At 34.8% G+C, this 27,913-nt stretch overlaps 1 protein-coding gene across 7 annotated transcripts in view; it reads left to right on the top strand.

The window, feature by feature from the left end:
- Positions 1-26,999, top strand: part of PTPN3 (protein tyrosine phosphatase non-receptor type 3) — a 154,640-nt gene extending 127,641 nt beyond the window's left edge. For 6 of the 7 annotated variants that reach the window (XM_079300259.1, XM_079300261.1, XM_079300263.1 and 3 more), the window contains 12 exons: positions 75-273; positions 1,230-1,307; positions 1,523-1,579; positions 6,154-6,310; positions 7,887-8,053; positions 10,606-10,696; positions 10,944-11,005; positions 11,811-11,957; positions 14,053-14,181; positions 18,990-19,135; positions 19,800-19,935; positions 23,474-26,999. In XM_079300259.1, the coding sequence (XP_079156385.1) occupies positions 75-273; positions 1,230-1,307; positions 1,523-1,579; positions 6,154-6,310; positions 7,887-8,053; positions 10,606-10,696; positions 10,944-11,005; positions 11,811-11,957; positions 14,053-14,181; positions 18,990-19,135; positions 19,800-19,935; positions 23,474-23,551 (1,447 nt within the window). In that variant the 3' untranslated portion in view covers positions 23,552-26,999. The remainder of the gene's footprint in view (positions 1-74; positions 274-1,229; positions 1,308-1,522; positions 1,580-6,153; positions 6,311-7,886; positions 8,054-10,605; positions 10,697-10,943; positions 11,006-11,810; positions 11,958-14,052; positions 14,182-18,989; positions 19,136-19,799; positions 19,936-23,473) is intronic. The other variant, XM_079300260.1, reaches the window with a different exon arrangement.
- The last annotated feature ends 914 nt before the right edge of the window (positions 27,000-27,913 follow it).

Here is a 27,913-nt window from a genome sequence, read left to right as displayed (position 1 = left end):
TGCTCTTTTTAAATCTTCTAATTCAAAAATCTGGATAACACTACCTTTGTAATATTTCTCCTTTCAAAATAAAGGAATGTGTTGGGAAACAATCCGACGCTGAGTTCTCTGACCCCTCTCTCACCTAAAGCCTTGACTCCGTCTCCCAATGGAGTTGGCAACATTTCTGGCTCTTACCCATTGGAAGGGGTGGATAAGCAGTTCTTAGAAACGTATGACAACGTTACAAAAAGTAACTCAACAGAAGATTCCAGTCAGTACTACTGTGATAAGGTATGTCCAGTTGTGTGCTTTTAAAGTCAGAGCTAATAGTGAATGTGACTTTGAGCTGTGGTTTGAGAATGCACAGAAGTGGTGGCTGTGTTTCAGAATGGGCAAATTCTATGCAGTAATGAGAACACATCTCATGTTGTTACTCATATTTATCCAGGGTTGTGTGATAGACAAGCTTACCATGTACATTGATTTCCAAAGTGTCCAGCATTCCAGAAGCTTCAGGGAAAGTTCCTAGTGGAATAGAAATCCTTACATGATTAAATCTTGTTTCCTTCAAGGGAAAAGATCAGCTAATTCAGGTTGCTATATGTCTGAAAAGCAGACACAACTCTACTTTATCCCAGGCATCTCTTAAGGAGGGCTAAACATCATCCTTTTGAGTTCTGACCTGGCTGGAGACCAGCTGCTCCCTGATAACATTATGGTAGTGGATCATTCTTCCCTGGTCTGTTTCAGAAGGGTTTTGGCTAAAAGTGAGTGCTTACCATTCATTAAAACAACTAATTAAAATTAGTTAGAATAGTTCTGTTATTTCCAAAATGCCTGTTAGTTGCTGGCACCTTTTAATTCTCCTGTCTTGTGGATGTGTTGTGTAAAAATACACCTATTTAAAGGAGAAAGGTCAAGGGAAAAATAGTGTTCTTGGAGTAGAATCAAATCTATTATTTTGTTTCCCCAAAATTTTTTATGTCAACAAGTTGAAACTTTAATAGGATTTATCAGTTGGAAAGGAAAGCTAGATGAGAGTAACAATGTTAGGATAGAGCAACCAGAAAACTTTTGCTGAGATGTACATTGCTATTTTTACTATTTAGTACCATATCCTACAACCATATACTCTTCCTATTTCAAAGGTGGATTTGCATAGAGTATTTTCGCTCAGCACATCTAAATTTGCTGATATTTTCTTCTAAAAATCAGAACATTTTCTTTCTTTTTTCTATATATTGCAGAATGACCTAATTGAGGGAGATGTACTTTTGGTCCGTATCAAACCAGATGAAGAAGGGAAGTTTGGATTTAATCTAAAGGTAAACCAGCTGTCTTTTAATTATTTAAATAATTAACCGACCCCCTAATTCCCCATTTGCTTATGAAAGTTTAGTCCTACCAACCATGTCTATGATGATACAGCATAAAATTTTATATAAAAAGAAAAATAAGCAATTACTTACTTAAAATTCTGCTTATGCTTAATCATGGATTTATGCTTGCTATTTACTTGACATTCCTCTCATTCCTCTAGGGTGGAGTAGATCAGAAAATGCCACTGGTGGTATCAAGGATAACTCCAGGATCACCTGTAAGTAAATTCTTGAGACTTTTAATCCCTTCCATTGTTACTCCTTCCAGCTCTCTAATGTCTGTACACATAGAAATTTGAACACCTATAACCAGTATGAGATAGCAGCAAAACTGTTCTCATTAGGAATTAGTTTAGCCAGTAGTTTCCTAAACCAGAGATTAAAATATCTGGAAAAGTTAGTCAAACAAGATACAAGTAGAAAGTATATTTGTGTTCTCCTGTCATCTCAAAAAGTGCATCCTGTACTGGAAAATGTTTGATGAGGTGAAAGTACTGGGGAAAAGGAACATAATTTACTGAAGAAGTAAATAATTTGGGCCCCTGCATCCTAGAAAAAATAGCTTATTTGAGGGAGATGAAGTAAGGATCGGCAAGATTAGGGCACTGTGAAAAAAGGAATTCCAGCAGAAATATGGGCTACTAAATTAAGTTTGTGAAGGTCAGGTTCTTCATGTTTGGTGAAGTAATTTGTTGTGTAGAAGGTAGTAGACCTGTGAAACTCCTTGACAAAGGATGCTGTGGTTAAAATAATTTTGTGTGCGGTCAGGAAAGGACAAATACTTGGGGGAAAAATCTTGTTACTGGCTAAGCAAGCCACAATAGGCTGAGGAAATCCTTAGAGCTAAAATTATTTATAGGATGGGAGAGTACTTGGCAGGAGAGAGGGAGCATAGAGAGGGAGCATATGTTTGCTCTTCCTATTTTGCCATAGACTTTTTGCTTATGGAAATATTTATAGACTAGGGGAAATGTTTATAAGAATCAGTAGAGTCATGAGTTCTTCTGTTGTATTGTGAAATAATAATAGGAACATAAAGTCTTTTTTAACTTTTTCCTAAATAATTGTTGCATAAATTTGTGAGGACAAATATTACATCAAATCTTTTCACTTGCCTTTTTACAAACTGTATTTCCTAACTCTCATAAAGTAATTTCAATGCAGACTTGTTAGGAAATATTACTGAAATTAGTCCTAAAAATAAAATACACTCTGAATCTTCTGACTCTTCTAAAATTTGATAAACAGTCACAGGACTGGTATCTAAATGTCATGATGCAAATCAAGCTGAAACAGATTGCTCGAGAAGTTTATTTTTTTGTCACATTTATGATTTTTGGTGTGACTTACACAGTTCATAGCACCTCTTTATGAACTCCAATAATTACTTGGGAAAAAAATTGTAGGAATTACAATAATAACTTACATCAAGGAATTGAAAACAATGTCTTGGCCTAAGACTTTTCATCATCAACCTAGGAAATGTTTTAAGAGTGCTTTGAGATTCTGAAATTGTGTAGGGCAAATCGGTACATTCTGCAATCAGAGAATGAAAGATGTTTCTCCAGAAGCAGTCTTTTCCTTTGGCAGATTCAGATGGTCTTTTGAAAATTACTGATTTGTATTTTTTTCTCTTGGATTGAAAAAGGACTGGACTTCTAACTTTAAATACTTCATTGAAGTGTCTCCCTTTGGTGTCATAGGCATGGCCAGGAGTCACCAATTATCTCTCTAGCATAGTCAACCACCAAATTAACAAGTTACCAGGATCACAGATAAATTGGAAACAGTTATCCAATATAATATAGTCAGTAGCAGTGGTAGGGAAATCATATCATGTTATAGCAAGAGGAAAATAATATACTCACTTTTAGAGAATAGCTGTATTAACATTGATTATATTGTTTTCCATAAACAAGTTCTTCCCTGTTCTTTACTTTTAATGAAATATAGCTGATATTTCAAAGTTCAAATTTAAGTCTATGGAATGCATTTTGAGATTGTTTTAGCTCAGTTATGCCTTAGGTTCATTTCTGCTATTTTAACATGCTCTAGATTCACACATTACCCTGTAAATTGTCTTCAGGAAATCTATTTGTTAATATTATTTGCTAAGATTATTTCTCAGGTTTTTAAGTCACCTTTTTCCCACTTTCCTACAACAAGATGTGCATTTTTTGTAGAGGAGAGGAAGCAAACCTACTCAAAATACAGCAGCATTTTCCTTTACACATCTTAAAGTTCCTTTTTTAAAAAATCCTGTAATAAAGCAGCAATGTAGTTTTAGTGAAGGAACAACCATCTATTACATCTGTTTGATTTTGTTGGGTTTTTTTTTAAATAAAGTTCTATACAGATATTTTTTCACAAACAGTATTAATACTCTCAGGTGCTAAAGAGGTAATTATAGTTTTATTTAATAGAGCTTTTCATGGCATGAAAGCATGTATACTTCTTGGAGCAATAGGTGATTAGCATAAAATGGCATATCAGGTGTATCAATAGGACAGAGAGTCTTTGACCTAATAAATTGCCTGGAAAAGCTCAGACTCTGAAAAATCTATAAATTACGCTTGCATAGGAAGAATTAATTCTCCTTTGAGATTTATTTTATATAGTCAGATGATTCAAATAAGAAAGATGATGCATTAACATATCATTTGATTTACAAAGTTTGTTTGAGCAAAGATATTAGTATCCTTCTGTAATAAGACTAACAGCAGCCAGCCAAGAAATCTAAATTATAGGCAGATATAGGGGCTCAGAAACCATTCCTTCCAAGTTCTTGTTGACATCTTGACTCTCCTAGACTGACCTGATACGGTCTTTTTATTGTCTATCTTTTCAAATATTTATATTTCAGAGAGAATAACTCAATAATGTTTAAGAGTGATTAAATTATTCAGCCATTCATAGTTATAATCTCTAGTCTTGCCTTTTTAAATTGTACAAAATATCACAAGGGTGTTCTTGAGTAGCTGTGAATACCTAGTAAAATCAGTGTTGAAGAACATCATGGCTGTTCCTAACTCCCATTCTTTCTCTTTTTACATTTTTTATGAATCATTGTCAATTTTCCCTATCCTTCATAATTTTCTCTCCTTATTTCTGTGGAAAAAGTTGGGGGCAGCTATTCTTCTTTAAATTTTGGTTAGCTTTTCTGCCTGGAATTTTTTCCTTTTGCAGGTATCTTCCTTTTCTCTTGTGTCTTTCTCATCTTCTTTGTCTGTTTGTAGCACTAAGGTCTTAAGTTTTCTTTTCTTTAGCTTTGTTTGCTGGTACAAATGACTCCCAATTTCTTTTCTTCATACTCTTGCCTCTATTTTTTTTTCTGCATTTTTCATCTTGTTGATTGTTTTTATTGTCATTTCTCCTTTCCATCTCATTAGTTGGTAATATCAATATATTAGTAGCCATCAGTGCAGGGCATAATCAGCATTAGATCTAATTTTAATATCTTGTTCACAAGGGATTGGTAATGGTTGTTTGGTAGGCCTAATGATATTGTGGAGCAATGGTTAATACAACAATATTGGATGAATAAAGCTCAGAGAAACTGTGCTGGCTATTAAGGAAATACAAGGACACCTATGAAAAAATAAAAATAGTAAAGGTCTGTCTCCCTCATACAATAAATGAAATGAAGTGTTTGTATATCACTTTTGTGTAGCTGGAGACTTCCTAAACAAAGATTAGGATAGGAATGAAGATAAAATTTTTACATTACTTGACACTCAAAGATTGCAGAATCCTACACATTCATATTATAGAAGCACAGAAGGTTGGAAGGGACCTGGAGGTCCTCTTGTCCAATCCACCCTGTTCAAGAGTCACCTAGAGTCAGTTGCCCAGGACCATATCCATATGGCTTTTGGGTTCCCTGAGGTGGGAGACTCCACAATATATCAGGGCAACCTGCTGGAGTGCACAGTCACCACAGCAGTGGAACTGTTTCCTGGTGTTTGAATAGAACCTCCTGTGTTTCAATTTGAGTCCTTTTCCTCTGATCCTGTCACTGAGCACTGCTGAGAGTTTGGCTTCATCTTCTCTTTGCCTTCCCCATAAGTATTTATGTACATTGCAAGATCCTCTTGAGCCTTTTCTTTTCTAGGCTAAATACTCCCTGCTCTCTGAGCCATCCTTAATGCAAGAGCTGCTCTAGTCCCTTGGACATCTTTGTAGCATCATCATCATCATAATCTGGCCATAGCTTTAATGGACATAGGGCTAAGCATACTGAGAACTGTGGCAGAAAAAAAGCCAAACAAACCCTGGAGTCCAACAGTTAATCTAAATCTAAACAAGACTCAACAAAGATATGAAATGTGTGTGAATTTCTTTAAAATTTAAAAAGTGCATGCCTGTGGAATATCATGTTACTTAAATAATTTTCAGGGAAATTGTGTTTGGAGTTCTTAGTATTCACTGTGTAAAAAGTGAACTGGATTATCTTACGTCCCCAAAACTTTCTTCAGAAATTCAGTGGTCATTGAGACTTGGAGTCTGAAATACAGATCTTTGAGACCAATCTGATGATGGCAGTTTGATTAATGTGAATTCCTGTTTAAGCTATCAATATGCTGTTTGAACTGTTCCTTATCATCATGGAGAGGCTTTGAAGCATGAGAGCTTTAGAGCTGAAACCTTTGATAAAACCTCTGATACAGAATATGAAACATTGTCAGGAGAACTGTGAAGACTTTGCTTATACGATGTGCTTAATATCCTGATATGTTCCTGTTTGCACAGCTGGTTGTGATGACATTAATGTGTTTCTTTGGTCTTGAAACAGGCTGATAAATGCATTCCAAAGCTGAATGAAGGTGATCAGATAGTATTAATTAATGGCCGAGATATCTCAGAGCACACGCATGACCAGGTGGTCATGTTCATAAAAGCCAGCAGAGAATCTCACACAAGAGAGCTTGCACTTTTGGTCAGGAGGAAAGGTAACTGGGCTAATTTTATTCACTTCTAATGTGTTGAAGACTGTTGCTTTTATGCTTGGTGGTATACCCTCTTCTGTTTGCATAAACATGTTCTCATTGCACTTGGAATAGATTTGTGCAAAAGGTAGGTCTCACTAAATTTGAGTTAGTAGTACAAGTAGTTTAAACTATATAGATTTGTAGCACTGCAACCATGAATCTTGCAATTTAGAATTTCTTCATCTTTTTTGACCAAAAAAATGTATGAGAATAAATAGTCCCTTGAAAGAGTTTGTCTGGTGGATGTGGGGTGTTGTTGTAAATAAAGCATAATTTTAACTCCCCCCAGCTGCAATTTCACCAAAATTAATGGGCTGTTCCCCTGCACAATGATGTGATGAAGCAAGTCAAATAAGCTGCTCCTCACCTCATTCTTATAGACCTTTTGTGACAATTCTGGGATAAATTTGTGCTGGTTGCTTGCAGAGATGCTGCCTGCAAGGAGGGACAGTCTTTGAAAAAACATGCAGAATCTTAAGCTTGTGTGTTTAAAAATGGGAAACTCATCTAGATTGGCTTTGCTTGCTCCATATTTAAACACCTGTAGATCCCAAGAGCTTTCAGATGATGTCAAACTCTTAATTTGTTATTTGCTTTCCTTAAAGGCATGGTAGGACACTAGCACACACAATTACACAGAGTTTCTGATTGCATGAAGATAAAAAATTCTGAAGAGATTGTGCATCACTAGGAAACAGGAGGGAATGAAACAGCCTAAGTGATATGTACTTCTGTAACATTGGTTTCATTTAAAATTTCTTATGTTTCTAAGAAGACAGATGGGGGTCTTAATTTTGTTTTCTGCTCTCTTTATGCAGCATTTAGTTTTCCTTTAATTTTCTAGTCCCTTTCCAACTTGCAGATAAGAGAAATCTGCTTTTATCTAAAGATAACCTGTGGCCCATACCAGTCATTTTTTTATAGGCATGAACATAACCAGCTCCCCAATGTCTGAAGTTTGGCAGGTGTGAGCTGTTCCCATCGCTGCAGAGAATAACCACAGCTGGACATGTCTGGTGATACAATACATTCCATAGGGACAGAACTGCTATTCAGATTACTTCATTAATGTTTGTCATGTTCTTCAATAGCAAGGAATGTTGCAGAAAATGGAATAATAATTCTTTGTAACTTTAGTTAGTTCCTTCAACGTTAAGATAAGAAATTGCAAAAGACAGTTCTCTGTCTTCTCTAATGGCAGAGGAGTATGATGAAGGGATTTTTGCATTGTTTTGCTGTTGGAGAGTACAATTCTGTAAGACAAGGTTGAGAAAACCTCCTTGTGCTAGGAATTCAAGTTACTTGCCTTCATAAACAGGCATTTGGATTTTTCTTTCAGAAAGGTCATAGGGACATTTTACTCTTCATAGTTTCTACAGTAATATAGTACAAAAAGAAATGTGATTAGATGTGTTGCTATTTGCTTTTCTAAGGTTTTGCAAACAGTGTTGTTATTTCAAGCTGGTAAATTTTTATATCTGTTAAAAACGCATTAGTGCTCTTTGTAATGGATTGTAACTTTGTACACATCTTTCAGTAGTTAAACAGTTTGTGGAGCCCAAATCAGAGGATGAAGCTGATTCCCACACTCTGCCAGAATCTATTCTTCCTGTCTGTTCTGAATATGGTGGTGATACACTGGAGGAGTCCATGGAGCAGCTCAGAAGAGGGCTAGAAAGCGGGACTGTCCTTATTCAATTTGAGGTGGGTCATACTCGACTCTGTAATGCTGTTAGTGTAGAACAATAGCTGTAACCAGGGAGTAATGGAGGGGTTGTAATTAGTTGCAAATCTCATTGTTCCTATTCAATCTTATCTCAAAGAGCAGCAATTTGACTTCAGTTTCACACTTCACTACTTAGAATAGGGAAGAATGAGTTTTAAGTATTACACAGAATTCCATCTGCTGAGAAAAATGTGTTTGAATTTATATGTTTCTGGATAAAGTACCCAAAGTTCACTAAATTAGTATTTTTTGCAGTTGTTTTACTGGGTAGTAGAATTTTGGCAGAGGTCAGTCTTTTACTTTGTTTGTTTGGGTTTTTTTTTCCCTATGTTCTTTAATGTGTTTGCAATGAAGGTCATAGAAAACTAACTAACAAAATGCTTTATGTTTTATTAAATTAGTTCCTTCACTGTTAGTGTAAGAAATTGCAAAGGATAATTCATTTGCTTCTCTAATGGCGAAGGAGTGCAGTATGTCTGTTTGTGGTTGCTTTACTGTTGTTACAGTAGCTCTAAATAAACTCTAGTTTATTATAATTCATAAAATTGTCATTGAATTCTGGAGTAACCCCTTCTGTCACTGAAAACTTGTAAAACAGAAATAGTTTTGATTTTTTTTTCCTTCACTGTTTTGTTTTGTTTTTTTTTTAAAGCTGGAAAATAGTGGCTGAAGAGTTGTGCTATTGTTTATTGCATAACCACTCTTTTTATGAGGTTTCCTTTCTTTCTATAATTTCTGAGAATTAAAATTCCCGTGGTTTTAAGGAATTGTAGACAATAGTTCATACCTGCTTTCCAAAATCCACAGTACTGGATGCAATGCAGCAATTAAAATAAATCTGTTGGCTATTGAAAAATGTGAACTGACCTTTCAATACTTTCAATACTTTCTTAATTATCAAATTTGCTGAGTAAATTTGTGCACAAATTTCTTGTCATTAACTTCATAGGATATTTGTTCCTTTGTGATATTCTGATATATGGTATTGTGATATTCATAGGATATTTGAGCCTGTATTTTATCCTTTTTTATGGCACTGTTTATAAAGGGATTTTACAGTAAAATTGCAAAAGCTTTCTGAAATCTAATAAACTATGCCTTCTTGCCTTGAGTTCATTATTTAGTGATCTCTAGAAGCAGAGGCAATGACAGTGTCTCCCCATCAGCTTTGATGACTCAAACTCTTCATTCCCTTTAGTAAAATAGTAAATAATTAGACATTAGACTGTGAATAATCAAGTTTTTTCCAAATATCTTCCTCCATTTAATCAGAATTTAAGATGTCTGTCAATAGCAAATGACTGTTTGCAACATTGAAGCTCGAGAATGGTTACTTGGCTTAAAAATATTCTTCCTTGTCTTCCTAAAAAAGGCAGAAATTGTAACCTGGCTCTAGTAAAGTGGAACTTGACTTACAACACATAGAAGCTTTTCCATTACAAATATTATCAATTTCTCTTCTTACATGGCTTGTTTATTTTGTATAAGTTGAAAAGTGCAGTGAGCTGTGATTCAGAGTTTTAAGGTCCAACAAATCTCAGTAGAATAAATTTGTGTAGCCTTCTATTTGTTTTATTCCATTTTATATATGGATAAATGTTCAAAAATCTTCATTATACATTTAAGATATAATGAGCTCTTTGGTAAGTGTTCAGTGAAGGATGTAAAGCTCTGGCAAGCCAGATTAATAACTCAGTTGTAAGGGCTTTCATTTATATTTAATATTCAAAAGCTATAGTTGTATAATTACATAATTACAGCTATTGGGGTTTGTTTGGGTTTTTGTTGTTATTTTTTTCCCCCTCTGTACTTTTTTTTTTGCTTGTTTGATGTGCATAGAAGCAAAAATCATGAGGGTTTGAAAAAACCTTCAAGATCATAGATTCCAAGCATTGACCTAACACCAGCTTCAAAATTTTGGTTATACACACATCATATAGACCCCATTTCATATGTCCACATTTACTTCAAATAAAGACTACAACATATGAGCTGGCCCAAAAGCAAAGAAGTCACATATTAAGAGATTGTGATATATTGAAGTTTTGGTTTTTTAGGTACTTGCAGGATTGAAATGGATATGTTTAGTCCAGAGAATAATTTTTTTTCTGAAATTTTTGGTATTATATTTGGTTCCAGAGAATAAGTCTGCAGCTATTTTTTTGTTCTGATGCCATTCAATGCTCCTTTCTTCCACTCTTAACCACTGTTGTGCTTCTGGTGTGCAGTTTTAAAAGTGAAAGGCAAACTTGCAGAGCAACAGTTTATATGTATGATGCTTACTTGATGTTTTCAGTTTTTGGTTGTTTTCCTTGAAATTCTTCTTACTGTCCTGATGAGCTATCAATAATAAAAATTCTTATCATATTAAATACAAAAACCTCTCAAGTGAATTTTACAGAATGATAGGAAAACATTAGAGAAAATCTGAATTTTTTCCAGTCTTTATATTTTTGTGTGAATGTAATTAGCATGTGTATAGCATAATCACATTCCTCAAAATACTATAATTTTTCATTCTATTTTGCAGCAACTTTATAGAAAGAAACCAGGATTGGCTGTTACATGTGCAAAGGTACCTCAGAATATGGACAAGAATAGATACAAAGATGTTCTACCTTGTGAGTTTTAAGTACAGTTTCTGCCTATTTTACTTTCTAAAACTTCTGTATTGAATTTGCTGTTTAAAGATTTCATTATGTAATTGAAGTCATAATTGGTCAATTTACTTTCTTAAAGGGAATTTATTATGTTTGTATTCTGCTGTTTGTGTTTCTGCAAGTCCTCTGTGGTTTTTTTTTAACATAATAGAGGGGAAGTATGTCTCTTAATTGCTAATTTTATTCCCTCTTTCTTGTATGTGTGCAGATGATGCCACAAGGATAATATTGCAAGGAGATGAAGATTACATTAATGCAAATTATGTGAATGTAAGTCATACAGAGACCTACACTTTCTATATTACTAAAGCAGACAAAACTTGGCTTTCTTGGGGAATAAGGATATTTTGTTTTAATTTGGTGAGATTTGTAAATGCTAAAGATATAAAATTTCATAACATAAAAAAGGTGACTACCCTAAATACACAATGGGTGCTACCATGTAGTGATACACTGTGGTATGTGTGGAGTCTTTAATCAGTAAAAATTGGGGTTTTTTTCCCAAATACTTCAAATGCTGAGGTGGTCTCCGTAAAACCAAGTTTTTTTCCCTCTAGAACCACTTATCACCTACCAGCTATGCTATGAAGGATTCAGAAGATAAACTAGAGCCTTGATTTCCCTAATCAATTAAGTATAGGCTGGGAGTCAGGGAAAAGAGGAGGAAATGTGTATATGTTTCTGTCAGATACATAAGCTAAGCACCTAAATCAGAATCAATTAATTTCCTGTGTTTGGTATCAGGCAGTAAACCGCTTTTACCCTGCCACCATTCCTTACTAAATATTAAAGAAAATTTAGAAATATTTGCAGTTTCAAGTTTTCAAATACGTTTTCACTATTGATCTTCTGCTCATAGTTCAGCATAAAGAATATAATATAGAATCTGTGCTTTACATCTGTTTTAAATAAATTGTTTAAAAGTTTTTTACATAACAAATTGTAATCTTGATTGTCTTATTACTTAGCTTTTTGCCTTAATCTTCCCTCAAAACTTCCCATTTGGATGAAATACTGAGTTTAAAAAGTACTTGACTAGTGAGAACAAACTTGGGATTTTTCTTTCCCTCTGTAGATGGAAATTCCTTCTGCTGGCATTGTGAACCGGTACATTGCTACTCAGGGGCCTCTTCCACACACATGTGCACACTTCTGGCAAGTAGTCTGGGATCACAAATTGTCACTGATTGTCATGTTAACAACTCTCACTGAACGAGGACGGGTAAGTGCCCGGGTCCTGTGTGTGCTGAAGAAATGTACCATACCTTTGAACTTGTTTCCATTGTTATGGTTAATAACCCTAAAAGATGCCGACTTATTTTGTTGAATCCTTCTTCTGATGGCCAGGCTTTCTGAATTACTTAGAGCAGATAGTCCTCAACTTGCTTTTTGTTATGCTGCTTTGCAGACAAACCAGCTGTCTGATAAACAGAAATCACTGCATTTACTCCATTGTGCTGATCAGACAAGTACTACTATGTGCTGTCATTTTTCTACCTGAGTATTGGCCTCATGTGGCAGTTTCCCTCCAAAAGATTCAGCAAATTTCCGGAAGCATTGAGTGGGCTGAACAAACCTTGGAGTCTATAAAGGAGTCTGCCATTGTGGTATTTACTAGTAGTCAGAATTTGCCTTGCTCATTTTTATTTACATTTCAGGTTCCTACCTAGAATTGCTCTGATAATTCTTTTAATTATGTTTAGATAAATTCTGTCTCTTCATGAATTTTGGAATAGCATAGTGAAAATCTGGTATATTTTGATTTAATTTGTCCTTTGTAGTTTTAAAGATTAAGTTTTTAGATTAAATGGGAAAGTATTGGTTTAGAAGTTTTAGAAGCTGAAATACTTAAGAGGTATAGAAGGTGGTGACTCCTTTATGCCTTCACTGTAACCTTTATCTATATTTCATATGTGATCTGTCCTACATTGTCAAATTTATCTGGCATCCCAGTCAAAACCTAGTGTTTTTAGAAAGCAAGAGAGTGAGTAATTTAGGTCTTTAGCTAATTAGGTAATTTAGGTGAGTAATTTAGCATAAGGATTCAGATGGAAACAACAATTAAGTTCTAACCAAGGTCACATTACATAGCTGCTCATGGAAGCAGACATTATTGAACATCACCTGATATAAAAATGCTGGCTTCATCTTTTGATTGTATGGGTGAATTCATTTCCTTGTATTGAGGAGAAACACAGACTAGTCTGAAGTTCATATGGTCAATTGGAATCTTCAAGGCAGTTGTTGATAGCCTGTAATTATCCTGCTGGTACCTTTGCACACCAGACACTTTATGAGTTTTGTTTGCTTTCAGAAATTATTTAGCTTTGCCCAGTTTGTGGATGAACTTCAGACATAGAAAAATATGTATATTCTTATCAAGAATATCCCCATTGGCAAATGCCACATGTTTTCCTAGTCTTTGGAGGTTTTACATTCCAGACTCTCTCTTTCTGATGATGTTAAGTATGATAAGTTTTTTTTTTTCTCCACAGTAATATTCATTTTTTTCAGAAATGGGTACATTATTTTTGCTTAAATTTGAAGGGCAAAGTTGTTAAGATAAATTACCACAGTAAAACTTTCAGGCATAATGGTTATAATTTGGATTTCAGGACTCTGAAAATTGAGCTCTATTAAAGGTAAAATTAAAAATAATCAACTTTTCAAAAATTTCAGCTTGTGCTACTCTGTATCAGTTTAAAAGTTACAGGCAAAAACAACTTTGAACTGCAGGTTGCAGTGTCACATTGAAGTTTTAATTATTTTCACAGGTGGAGATTCCATATGAGAATGGATTAAGGCTTCTTATTTCTGTGCTTGTCCTTCTTTGTGGAATTTTTTTGCCAAAATCTAGTCAGAATTTCCCTTGTTGTTTCTTTACAGTTGCCTCTTGTCCTTTCATTTTTCACTTGCAAGAAAAGAGTGGCTTTGCTGTAACCTACTTTTAAATGGCTAAAGTTAGTTTCAAATTTAACCCCTGCACTTCTTTTCTTAAGATAGAATAAATCCATCTTTATTCTCCCACATTATGCCTTGAGAAGTCATTCTAGCAATTACACATAAGCAGCAAACAAAGCATCATGCATCCAGTTTACCTGAATATTTATTCTAAATCACTGAAGCAAAAGTTTATGGAGAATTTAGCCTATTTTTTCCTGCTATTTTTCCATTTGGATGGGGAAAAAAATCTCACCAGATAACTAAAATTGATTTTGTACTGCTCCTTGAATTCCCCGAACCTCAGCATAGGAAGGAAGGCTGGAAATAGAAGGGCTTGTATACAGCAGTCTTGACGTGCCTAATTTTCTTTACAGACCAAATGTCATCAGTATTGGCCTGATCCACCAGATGTAATGGAATATGGCTGCTTCCGTGTCAGGTGCCACTCTGAAGACTGCACAATTGCTTATGTTGTCAGAGAAATGGTCATTACAAACGTTGAGGTAAATGCACCTTGCCTTTACTTATCCCCAAACAAGCTAAATGAATAAATTTGTAAATAAAGACTATGTGTTTGGCAGTGTGTATCTCTGTGTGTGGATATGATGTGTCTATATACACACACACACATTTTTAAAAATAGAATATGTGAATATTATATGGATCAACATGGTACGATTATTTCTTTAGAGCTTCTTCAAAGATACATTTTTTGAAGTTCTGTAATACATTATGCTGTACAGGTACTGCAATAAGCATCATAAGGAAGTTTATTGCTTTTCTTTAAACAGTTTTGCAATTGCTAACTCTTCTCAAGTACTTTGATTTATTATGAGAGTGTTTTCCTCAGTAATTCTTCTCTTTCAAGGATGAAATATGGGTGGGTCACTTCATTAATAGTACATGCAGCTGGAACACCTAATAAAGAAGTGAAACATAATAAAGTTGTTTTGAGAAAAGATGCAGAATCTCACCAGTTCCTTTTCATTGTGTTTAGTCAGATTTTAAAAAAGAAAAAAGTCCATATGTATCTCAATTGAAATGTGTTCAATTTATGAAAAATAGTTATATTCCATAACTCCTAATACTTTCATGCTAATGTCTAGAGAGTTAGAAAGCAAAGCAAAGGCAAAACACAGCATATTATGTTGTGTTGTGAAATCTGTGTTCAGGTCACATCTAGATTTCTCACAACCTGAGTTGTAGGGGTTGAAGTTCGGTTTTTGTTTCTAAATTGACCTTATAGTTCTTAGTTGACCAAAGTTTCTTATACGTTTCCCTTCTTCATCTCTTTTCCAAAATTCTATGGCCACAGGTATTTTCTAAAAAGATGAAAGGTTTATGCTATCATAAGATATGTAAGAAATCACTTATACTGACCAAAGGCTAATTTGCAGTCAATGTTTTAAACTTCTGTGTAATTAAGTAGATTTTACTGTTACCAGAATCACTAGTAGTAATAGTAAGTAGTAAGCCAGGAAAAGGCAATATCTCTTTGAAAATATAATATTTTATCAATGTTCTTACAGCAATGACCAATGCTTTAGTCTCATACATTTGTAACTTGATATTCTCTCACTTGACAGTCCATCCAAATTCGTTTTAATGTGATTAAGTTTTCCTTTGCAGGCATAAACATGTCAGATGTCAGTACTTAAAGGTTTTTCAGTTAAGAGAATTTACAGTACTTCTGTTTCTAGATGTGAGAAACCACCCAGTCAGGGAGCAGCATGATATTTGTTTCTGTATTTTGGCCATGTATAATGTAATATTATGATATGACAATATACAATATTGTGTATTGTCATATAATGGTATAATATAATGATCCTGTATTTAACTATTCTCTATAAGTTACAAGCTTGAATGTCAACACAGAAAAAATTAACCTCATAAAAGTAGTGCTGTAGCTGTACCCAAAGTTTAGTCCTTGTCACTCAAATTATTTATTTGTAACCTTTTGAAGTCTCATAAAATGAAGGAAGGTTTAATTCCCCACCTTTTCTTTTCAAGACCAGGATTTAAAGCTATACTGTAGCACTAAGTTTAGGGGTTTGGGGGGTTGGTTGAGGATTTTTATTAAAAAAAAAAAAAAGCTTCAGAACAAACAGGCAAATGGTGGACTGACTGGAAAAAATTATGTGCTTCTGAGCAAAATCTAGGATGTTAGCTTAACCACATTGAAGCTGCTGCTGCAGTTAGATACTCTGAATTTGCCCGGGAGGAGTAGGGACAAGTACACAGTTTTGCTGGAGATTTTATTTGCTGAACAGCTTTGCTGTAATGACAGTAAAGAAGCACATTTAACAAACAGCTGGAGACAAACATGATGTCTTAGACATCTGTAGCACCTTACAAAGTAAATGTGGATCAATACCATGAGGAACATAAATGTTGGCCAAAGGGCTGATGATAAACTGGGCAAATTACATAATCCTGAAGTCTTGCAGGAGTCTGTTGTTTAGGCTAATTTTTTTGAATAATTTTTAAGCTAGTTTGGAGAAATACCAAATACATGAATTCCACTGAAATCAATCCACATGAATGCAAAAAAGATCCCATTAAATAATTTTGGAATAGTAAGGTGTACAAGGTCAAGTTAAGCAAAAAATGCAGTCAAACCATAAGCAGCTGTTGCTGTCTCACTTTCTCTAAGAGTCATAAAACAGGACTAATAAAGTCATATTTTTATGAAGAAAAAAATCATACATTTATCAGTCATTAGGATGATTGTCATTGAAAACCTCAGTGCTAAAAGAAAAAACTGTGTATAAGACTTAAACTGAGTTGCAGAGAATAGTGGTTTGATAATATCTTGAATATGAGAAGTTACCTTTTATTTTCCATTATCAGGTTTGCATAAAGGGGCAAGATCTGAGAAGGAATAGTGTTTAAAAACAAGTGTTGCTAACAGAACATGTACTGTAGGGCTAACTATGGAACCAGTAACAACAATTTTAGCATTTTTTTAATCTATAAGTGCTAGATTTTGGTAACTGGGATGGTTTTTAATGTAAGTTATTTCCATGTGGGGTGTTGTTTGGCTGACATTTTCTGTATTTAAAAACTGACTTTCACTAGACTTGAAAATATTATGTTTTAAAAAAAGCCCAAAACCCCGCTAAAAATAGCTTTAAAAATCTGGACTTCATCAGAGCCTGCTTTGACATTTTCTGCATGACACATAAAAACTTAAGACTTAGAAAAACTAATTCAAGCCTAAACAAATATATTTACTGTTTACAATAGGTTTAAATTAATAATAAAACAAAGTGTTTTAAAATATTTGGGCATTTTGGAAAGCAAGTGGCAGAATAGTCAACTTTCAGCATTTTTAATCATTTCAGAAGAGCTCAAGAAAAGAATCAAAACTGATAATGTTAAAGTACAAATAATTGGAAGGCTGCACTGAGGCTTGAGGCATACCTGGAATAATTAGCAAATACCTATATGGGTCTCTAAGGCACATAACAGAGTTATTGTTGAAGATGCTTATACCAAAAGCAGCAGCTTTGAGGACTAAGGGCATGTTCTTAGTGCATTCTCACTCTGAATAAGTTTTATGTAGTGTACTTTTTGTACCTAATGTCTCTAAGCTATTTAACCAAATGCAGCTCACTCTGTTTGAGCCTGAAGTACTGATAAGTAAAAATTAAGTCAGCTCTTTCCTTTGTTGTGAGTTTATAAAATAATTATTTGCTTCTACAGATCACTGTCAGTGTTTCTCAGGTGTGCCTTGTCCATGCTGTGTAGCTTTAAATTCTTGAAGCACATGGAAGGCAAGTGAATGCTCAATCTTGGATAATTTCACATTAATCAAGTCTTTGTTTTACTACAGTACTGTAATTCAAATATCTCTGACTTAGGAGAATCAGCTCAAACTGTTACATGTAATTGCTTCTTTATCTCATTTCCTTTATGAAGAGGTTCTGGTGAAGCATGTGCAGATTTTCAATGGGGAATTTTTAATGACATTTTATAGATGTGGTTTTGTTTGTTTTTTTTTTAAATCTGTGGCATTTCAGAAAAATGTGAATGGTAGTCATTTGATCAAGGTCAACTTTTTCTACTCAGTAAAGCGGGGTAGCACAAGGCCTTGCATGCTTTTTCATGCAGAGATCCTGGTCACTGTGCATCTTTTGATGATGTGGATGGTAGATCCTGATGTCATTTGTATTACAGTGAGCTTGGTCATTAATGTTAGATTATGTTTTCAATGTGGGCCTTATGGTGGACCTTTTAATTGTTGATTGCCAGGCTCTGCTTTTAAGAAGCGAAGTATGAGCTGTGTCATTTTTCTTTTTGTCCCTGTGGGCAATTGTAAATTTCTGCAATTGTTTTGACTGGAGTAAATGTGTTCCCTAAGGTGTTACTTAGTACATAGGTAGTAGTTATTCCATTTTTGTGTCCTACTAGCCTGTTCCCTGGGAGTGGAACATCCTCAAGTGGGAGAAGAAAACAAGCAGTTGAAGATATTTAAAAGAACATGTCCTATATTTCAGCAGTTGTGAGCGTAAGAGAAAAAGGGAAAAACCTCTTAAAGTCACTAGCATCGCAAAAACATTCCTGTGTGGATCACTAGGGAAAGGCTAGATTTTATAGACTAATCCAGTCACAAAGGAGTTTTATTTTACAAGGGTGCCAGTTGTTAAGTCTGGTAATGGACATAAATTAAATGCAGGTAGCAGCTTAAATATTGCAAAACGTGTGGAAGGAGTAAAGGAGCATGAAGACTTGTCTCAGTTTGTAAAAAGTTGAGATCCTTGCTGCATCATGCAGCAGAGCTCACGAGCATTTTAGTTCTTTTCCTTCCCACCCTAACTGTCAGTTGCATCTGTAGCATCAGTTCAGTCCAATCTGAATGCAGAGATGATTGAGTGATTTCATAATCAAAGTTAACAAAATGCTAAACTGGAAGAACTTCTGTAAAAACGTGGGGGGTTTTATGTATAATTGATTAAAAAAAAGAACTCTTTGTACAATGGAATCTTTTAACTAATTATATTTCTTCCATACAAAAAGTATCCTCCTGTGGATCCTACAGATGTCATTCACATATGTGCAATGAGCATGTATGTATGAACAATATATATATATATGTACTGTTTTCTAACAGAAAACAGATTTAACAAGTGTTGTTGGCGACTTTATTATGCCTGAATATGAAAGTTTGCAAACATTTTCTAGACCATCTACCTCTTACTGCATCTGCAGAAAACACTTGCTGTGAAAAAATATGACTTTTATGTAGTAAACATTGATACAGGAGTTATAACAGTGGCCATTTTTTGAAAACTTTACTGTATTTTAGACAGAACAACAGCACACCGTCACCCATCTCCAGTACGTAGCTTGGCCTGATCATGGCGTTCCTGATGACTCCATGGACTTCTTGGAGTTTGTGACCTGTATGAGGCCAAAGAGAGTAAAGAATGAGCCAGTTCTTGTTCACTGCAGGTACTTGTGTTTTAAAACTCTGATTATAGATCTGCTTCAGCCCTAGAATAAGCATTTGATGTGACAAATTTGTCCGCAAGACAGGAGATTCCTTGAATTAGATGAAAATGTTCAACTCCAATATGATCATTTACTGCTGAAGACAGAAACACTGATGTTGTATCTAAAGGATGAGTTTACTTTGTCTCCCTTTCTCCTGCAACCTTTTGGTGAAATGGCTTAGTCACATAATTATCACAGATCTGATAATCTGCTACTTAATTAGTTCTCAGGTTTTTATCCTCTACCACTGTTGTAATCTCATTTTGAATGGTACTGCAAAAATTATTTTCCTGCTGTTTAAGTGTGCATGACATAAAAGGAGTCATTTAGATTTTACCTTTTTTAGGACAAAAATACCAAAACAGCTCAGTTTGAGCAGTTTGTTTAAAAGTGCATTTACTTTAGATGAGGTTTTAGTTATATTTATATTTAAAAAAATTATTTTTAGTAATTGCAAGAAAATATTACTGAAGCTGCTATAACAATAAACTTTGCACTCTCTTTGAATTTTACTAGGGTGTCCTGTAATTTCCAAGGCTGTCCTAGTATTAAGACTGTGATATGAATTTTGTGCATTGCAAAAACCTAATGTTATAGACTATTTTCCTGTTGCATTTCACAGTGCGGGAATCGGTCGCACTGGTGTGTTGGTCACCATGGAAACAGCCATGTGCTTAATTGAAAGGAACCAACCTGTTTATCCACTGGATATTGTACGGAAGATGAGAGACCAGAGAGCTATGATGGTGCAAACATCAGTAAGTGATGAAGTATCATTTCTGTATATATACTGCACTTGTCAAGCTATAGAGTAGGTCCAATTTTTTTTAAGGATCTATGAATCTTATGTATGAATCTTCACTTGCCATTACATTTCAAACTTCATAACTTTAGCATAATGTAGCATGGTGGCAAAGGCTGCTTTGCTAATGAGGTATGTATTTATCTAATTTTAAAATATTTCTTGTCTTGCCATGAAGAGATTTTGATACATTGTAAGTAATTAGAATGCCCAAAGTCAGACTTGTACTGATCATCTCCTCATGGTCCTTTGTCTAAATTCTCTGCAAGAATAAATTTTTGCTTTTTATTCTAGTACAGAGCACTATAGGAAGTTATTATGTTGAAAGTGAAATCAAAGTGTATGTGGCCTGGTTTGAAAAGGAGGAAGCGGATTTTCAAAATGCCACTTTAGAGTAGAAAAGCCAACAGTTAAATCCGGCATTTCTGTCTCACTTTACAAAGAAAATGCCTGAAATGCACTGAAATCAAATCCATTTGAACACAGAAAGTTAACTTTAAAAGACAAATTCTATTCATTAACAGGTTAATGACTGCAGGAGTTAGCATTGTGACTAGATGTGGGGGCAATCTTGGATCATCAGAGGGCATAAAAATGTCAGGATCTGCAGCTGCCTGTGCACCATTAGAGTGCTCAGTGAGCAGAGCTTGTCCATCCTGCTGCTGTGGCTCGTGATCATTGCAGCAGGAGTGCAGTCTCTGGAAGAATTGGGGCTGTGTGGTTGGCAAGGGAGTTGTTTGAAGGGTGCCCTGCCTGTTCCTTGCTGAAGTGGAAGCAGAGCTGATGATGAAGGTGTTCATGAGATGAAGAGCACTAGCTTCAAGTTAAAGGAAGCTGAGTGTTAACTTTTGGAGTTGCACCTGTCTACACCCCTCAGTTTCTAAAATTGCCTAAACAAGTTCAAGCTTCAACATTCTAGAAATTATTCTCTTCTTGAAGATCAGATGTAAAAACCTGAAGTAAACTTTAGCTTGCCAGAAAACTGAATCCCTTTTGTTACAACAGAAATCAGCCAGAATTGTCCTTTCACTCCACACTTTGACATAACTGAAGAATAGAGGGAATAGTAATAAATACAGCTACAGTCAGACTCCTGGTGTGGAATATCCAAAATAGGATTCTTTACCTTGCTGTGTTACACAGTTTGCTGTCAGCACAATCAGGAGAGGGATGATCTGTAGCAGCAATCCTGGGAAACTAAATTCAGTTGTTATTTCTGAAGAAGGCAGATAGTGTTTTGAAAAGCCAGTGAGCAAAACTGGCATACTGTGCTGTAAATGAGACACAGAAGCAAGCACTCAGCTGTGAGAAAACAGAATACCAGAGAGCTGCATGTTAATATTTCAGTTTATCCTGGGTGCTCTATCACATTCCAATGCCTGCATTCCGGATAGCCTCCCTGCTCATATTTGATATCCTTCTTTGGGTTTCTGGGAGAAGCCATTAGAGATTATTCAGTTGTAATAAAGGGACTGTTCAGTTTCAATAGCCTTGCCTAAGGTGTGTTCAGCTGCCCTGTGGGGATTGTGTGTGAGCTCCAATTCTAAGATGATATGATTTGCCAGATGCATGTTGTCATAGGGCATACTGAAAAAGAGTGGACCTATCAGAGCTATTACCTGGTCAGTTTAGTGTCTGTTGTTAATCATGTGAATGCTGTAGTTTCTCAAAGACCAGTAATTTTGTTACCTTGAGCAGCAGAAAAATCTTCAACCGAAATGATGAAGCTATAACAAAGTTGGTGTTAATTGTATGGCCTTTCATTAATAAAAAAGAAAGATTAACCATTATCTTCCAATAAAGAGAAATTAGGTATCTAAACACTGGAGAATATAGTGCTTAGGATGTATGTAATAGAAGTAGCTACTAGCTGAGTGAGCAGTAAGAATACATGCAACAGATAAGAGCAAAGAAAACAAGTAGTCAGAGATTGAGTCAGAGGAAGCAATGCTGAAGTGCTCATTCTTTTATTTGTTCAGTAACTTGATCACACAAGTTAACAGAAGTATTGAACAGAGGGCTAAATACCACACCTGGCTTGTTCAGGCAGTAGAAATATGGAAATGACAATAACAATGAAGAGACAAGTCATGGTAATTAAGAAATAAGAACAAAGTAATATTGAAGGTGGGCGAAGTTGACTGAAAGGTTGAAAGAAAAGCCAGGAAAATCAAGATGCAGAAAACTCGTTTCCACCTTCCTGTTTTCCTTGAATTTTTCTGTACTCAAAAGAAAATGTGTTGTGTTATATTATGGACAAGAACATTCCTAACTGCTGGTGTCTAAAGGCAACCTAAGGTCCTTCAAAGTACAAATGTTATCTTTCAGCCCTGCCCTTTGGGAGATAGTGGGAGAATATTTCTGGATGCTCCAGAAGAGTTAATGGGAGCTGACAATACAAGGGCAGCTGGGAGAACATTTCAAAGATGGAAAAAGGGATGTAAAAAATGTGAAGCTTTGCTTCTCTGAATATATAACATCGAACTTTGGAGGAAAGGGGTCATTTAAGGGTTTTGACAATGGTCCTTCCACAGAAGTGAGGGTACTTTGATCTTTGCAAATTCTTTTAAATTTCAATCATCTTATGTTCTCAGCATTGTGTTAGTCATAAAAATTTATTCAGGCTACCTGGATGTTTAGTTTTGCACGGGTCCTGTTGATAATGTCTCCTTGCATCACTTCTTAGAAAGAGGTTTACAGGCTAATTGTTTTTAACAAATAGTTACATTACAAAGTCATGAAAGAGCTAGTCTTCATAATAGTATAATGCAGAAACGAAGCTCTGATTTGTAAAGACTTTAATTGAGATCAAAATGTTGGGTGAGAGAAGAATTAATTTGGCAGCTGATCCTAAAAAATATCAATTTGAAAGGTTTTGATCTCCTTCTGTTATAAAAGGAGATATGATGTCTGATCAAAATTTGAGAATAAAGTGACTCCTGCAGTAGTGTAGGTAGTAGGTGTTTCAGGGAAAAACCAGAAAGTGGTTTCATCTAGATAGTTGCACATACAGATGCTATATGGCAGCTTTAAGTGTGATCATGTAACTTAAATGTGCCCAGTAATATATAACTGCACAATTGGCAAGCTCAGAATGCTCATAATAATCAGATAACTACTTAACCCCACCGCCCACCCCAAATAGATGACAAGGTAAATATCAAATTAAACTTAGTCAAAAGTAATGCATAGTTATTACAAGTAATTCCTATTCCATGAAAATTAAGCACATATTATTTTAATTTGGGGAACTGTATTTTCCTTGGTGTGTGATTTTTAATGCTTGTCCTACAAGGAAAAGTAAATGTCAGCTTTGTTTGCTGTGAAGACAGACAGGAGAGTGGGATTTTCTCCTCCCATCCTTGTAGCTTCTCTCCTGTCATTGCTCAGGAAAAAAGGAAGCCATGGAGCTGTTAGTCCTTTTCAATAATATTGTCTAATCAGCAGTTTATCTGAACATCCATAAATGTTTTTGTGTTTTCTTTCCTACACAGAGTCAATACAAATTTGTTTGTGAAGCTATTCTTCGTGTTTACAAAGAAGGATTGGTTCGACCACTGGATTCCAGTTAGCATTGCAGTGAAGGATGAGTTCTTTTTTCACCTAAAAAACCTGCTCTTTAAGTAAAGCAAGGGCTTGTTTCTGGAAGCAACTAGAATGGACTAGAAGCCCATGAAAAGACAGAGGAGCACATTTGAACTGTGGCACTTTAAATTTCTCAAGAAGATTGCTAAATCATGTACAGTATAACAAAGTCACATAGATAAATATATGACAGCAATTGTGTGTAATATGCTTTATTCATATAGACCACCATAAACAATCATGGAAACCTTAACACATATCTTTAACTGCCTTAAAACACCCTTTACTTTGGAAGTTATGATGTTCCTTGTGTTTCCTTTGAAATAGCAGGAAGAAAACTCCTATTATTGAAATGATTCATCTTAAGAAGGCATTTAATATATTTGTATTGTATGAAAGTTCATTGATGGTGAATATTTGTAACTTTCTTATTGGGATACTAAATATCCATGGAACTGTAACTTTGACTAAAAGGCTGATGAAGAGCTTTAAAGGCTAATGCATAACTACTGTACACCGAGCTGGAGAAATTTAGTATTCAGTTACCATAAATCTATTAGTGGATATGCCAGCTGTTATAATATGCTGCTTAGAAATCACATCTACTGTATGTGATGTGAAAATAATGCTGCATTTAGGCATTTATGCAGATGGTACAGTCTACATCTTCTGTTGATCAATTTTAGTTTCTATTGCCCTTTTGACAGTGACTTTCTTACAGTTTTAGTTACTGCACCCCTTTTCTTCTGTTTCTGCTGTCCATCTCCTTTGTACTTTTCACTGCTGTTTCTATATGTGGACTGAAAACATTTTAACTTAAAACGAGGTTTAATTCTCTGTCATGTTTGTTTCCATGTGTATTTATGAGTTCTCAGATGTAAATGTGGATTAATGTTGCACACAAGTACTAGACTTTTGACTTACTGTATATGCAAAGTAGTGTAATCCAATACTGGAAGAAAAATTACTACTGAACCCATCAAATATGTTGCTGCTATTTCAAGGTGTGAAGCACAGGTGTTGCTAGTGTTCAAATGGTGATAAAAGGTTGACTTGCTGCCCTCCAGCAAAGCTCTCTTATCCAGTGAAACCCTTTTGCAAGAGTTCTCCAGATTTACTGTGTTTCTTGCTTATACAGAAATGCAGTTAAATTCACCTGAAGATTTACATGGAAAAAGAGAATGAATTTGTACACTGATGAATAATTCACCCTAAGGTACACTGGTCTCTATTTCATTTCAGATGGGAGAATTGGACTTTCTGAACAGTATAACCACATTTGTATAATGTTAAATTATTTTGTGTGTGCTTTTTGATTAACCTGAGATAGTTATTAATTTTTTAATAGTGTTTAAAAAATATTCTAAGGGACTGTTTAAAACTCTGTTATTTAAAAAATTAGTCCTAAATAGGGAAAAATTTTTATGGGGCATATTAGCCAGGATGTTTATATGTATAAAAGATAAAATTAGATTTTTTTTTTTTCAGAGAGATATATATGCACACACATATTCAGATGTATTTTAGAATTATGGTTTGTATTATGGATATTATCATTTATAGCTGTAGTTTCATTATAGAAACTATCACAGCCGTACAATACGCGTCTCTCACGTTACTGGAAAATTATGGTTTTTTCCCCCAGGAGATAACTAGAAAGTACATGTAGGATGAGCTAAATTGCTGACTTGTCTTTTATAGGCTTGATCCTTTCTCCAAGATTACATTTTTATCTCTAGCTGCAGAAGATACCTGGTTACTATTTATTGATCAAAAGAGTTTTATTTGAGATGTGCAGAGTAATTGGCAACATGGAAATCTTCTTGGCCTGGTTAGGTTGAATAGGTTTGTGCTCATTCTTACATACTGCATTCCAAATTTCACTTTGACTGGAGTTTTCTGATATATATTTTGGATCATTGTCATCTTGCTTGATTGGGCATAGATTAGAAGGCAAGAGACTGCCTTACTCACTCTTACCTTGCTAAATTGCATCAGGTAACTCAATCTGTGAATCCAAATGTAAAATGATAGTGGACATGCACATATTACTTGGGAAGCTTTGTTACATGTGTGCCTGTCTGTTACAACATCTCTTTTTTTTTTAAATTTTGTTTTTTAAGTTTTCCTGTGCCCAGGTCTCAGAGTCATCCCTTGCAGTTGGCATGACTTATATTTAATAGTTTGTCAAGAAATGAAAAAAGGCAAGAAAATAAATTGTAACAAAATATTTAGAGCATCTTTGTGACATCTGTGTCTTTCATGGACGTACTCACTGTTTCTTTGTGTTCAAGGTTATTCCTATATTCCAATTGCTATTTATGTTTTTTCGTGTTTAATATGTACTTACCAAAGCACTGTAAATGTATTTCCTGTATAACTCCAGTCTCAAGATACATGGTATAGACTTGGGTTAGTATGTGTGCATTTAAATGATGACTGTCATATTGTGACAAGAAATGCTGCTCTTATTCTGGTAAACTTGGGTGGGTTTGGTAATACCATTGGGAAGCTCTTGGATTTTAATAACTTGTTTGAAATTGCTGGCTACAGAGAGAATATTCAAAGCTATATAAATAGTAATCTCTATAAGTTTTTTGTTTGTTCTTTTTTTTTTTTTTTTTTTTTTTTTATAATACCTTAGAGGAAATATTAGCTACACAAGTATATTGTATATTGTGTCCATCTTTATTTCAGTCTTGCTGGGTTTTGCACATGTACCTGTAGGGCCCATAGGGGAGAATTGAAGGGGTTTTGTCTTCTCTCTGTAATGTGTGATGACTTTGCACTGAATGAAGTATGCCTTAGATCTGATCTTGCAATGAAAGCATAATTATGAAAACATCTTAACACCAGCTTTTGTTCCCACAAAAATTAAGAAATCACAAAGACATAGATTTAATTGATCGATTTGGGGGGGGGGTCGGTGGGAGTCAAAACTTGTGAGTTTTTAATTGTCAAGCAATTGGCAAATGGTAGAAAATGCTGTGAAGATAAGTTTCTGTATAACCTTCATAAACATTTTACCCTCAATTTCTCCTGTGCTGGCATCGTCATGAAAATAAGTATTCAAAATGTCTGGTGTGGTGGTGGATGAAGAGGGAGCAATAAACCCTTGACATTTTCATCACTGTGAAATACACAAACATTCATTTCTACCGAATGAAACAAATTTTAACTTACTGGCTTTGTATTGGATATGGAAGTAACTAAACTGCCTATTAAGCATGTCTTCAGAGATCTCACAGGGAAACACTTCTGAGATAGAGGTGAAAGGGACAGGTCTTGCTATTTATTAAAAATAAGGAACACAGTGCCCTAAACCATTAATGCCTTTTGTGTAACCAGATGTATGAAATACAAATCATTAAAATACTACCAAACCTTTAATAGTGGTGGTGTTTTGCAAAAAACAAACAAACAAACAAACAAAAAGTAAGTAATTCAGGGGTTTGCTTTTAACTATCCTGTCTTTTAGGTGTTGATACTAAATTATATGCAGTCAAAATGTACCCATGAATTCAGCAATAAGTCTTCACATACACCCAGTTTTCTAACTGCTGGTTTTCCTTTTTCCCCTCATATTCTCTACTATGCCTACTTAGTTAATATATATGTATTTTAAAAGAACTATAGTTCTGAACTATATAATGAACTTGGCATTTGCTTTATTACAAGCACAGTATGATACATTTTTACAAAAAAACTATTTCCTGTAGACAGTGTTCTTGTGTCAGATTAAATGCATAAATGTTGAAAATAGATGCACCTGGTTTACATTCAGTCAATTATAATTTAAATATAGATATTTCACTGATAATGGCTTTATTTTTCTATCCTGAAATGTAGCATTTAACTGCAAGTTTATTTTACTCTTTCAGCCTTTCCAGAGAACATGTGCTGGGAAATGTTTGTATTTTGATTAGTAAACTGCAATCACTGCAATCTACTTAGCTAAAAGCATTTATTAGTTGAAGCTATATAGAAGGCGAAGTTTTCATTAAATATTGTGTTCATTGTTTCTAGCATTTAAGTCCTGGCACTGATAATGCTCAGCCATCACAAATGGCTGTTTTTACCATAGTTTACATTAACAGTTTAAATACACCAGTCTAATGCAATATGATTTAATTTTAGTGTACTTTAATACTGTATGAGCTCCAAAGAGTAGCATACAATCACTTAAGCCTGTCATTCTAAAGAAAAAAGTATGTTTCTCTGAATCAAAAGGAAGAAGTACCACATAATATCAATACATTTAATTGTTTTTCAGCTCAGGCTAACTATGTGACAGTAGCATTCTTACCACTCATATAAAGAGCAAATGTTGAGGATCAATAATATTATGG

The sequence above is a fragment of the Erithacus rubecula genome (genome assembly GCF_903797595.1).
Source record: "Erithacus rubecula genome assembly, chromosome: 3".
NCBI classification, from domain to species: Eukaryota; Metazoa; Chordata; class Aves; order Passeriformes; family Muscicapidae; genus Erithacus; species Erithacus rubecula.
Note: the sequence above shows the minus strand (reverse complement) of the source record. Positions and strands in the feature narration are given on the sequence as shown.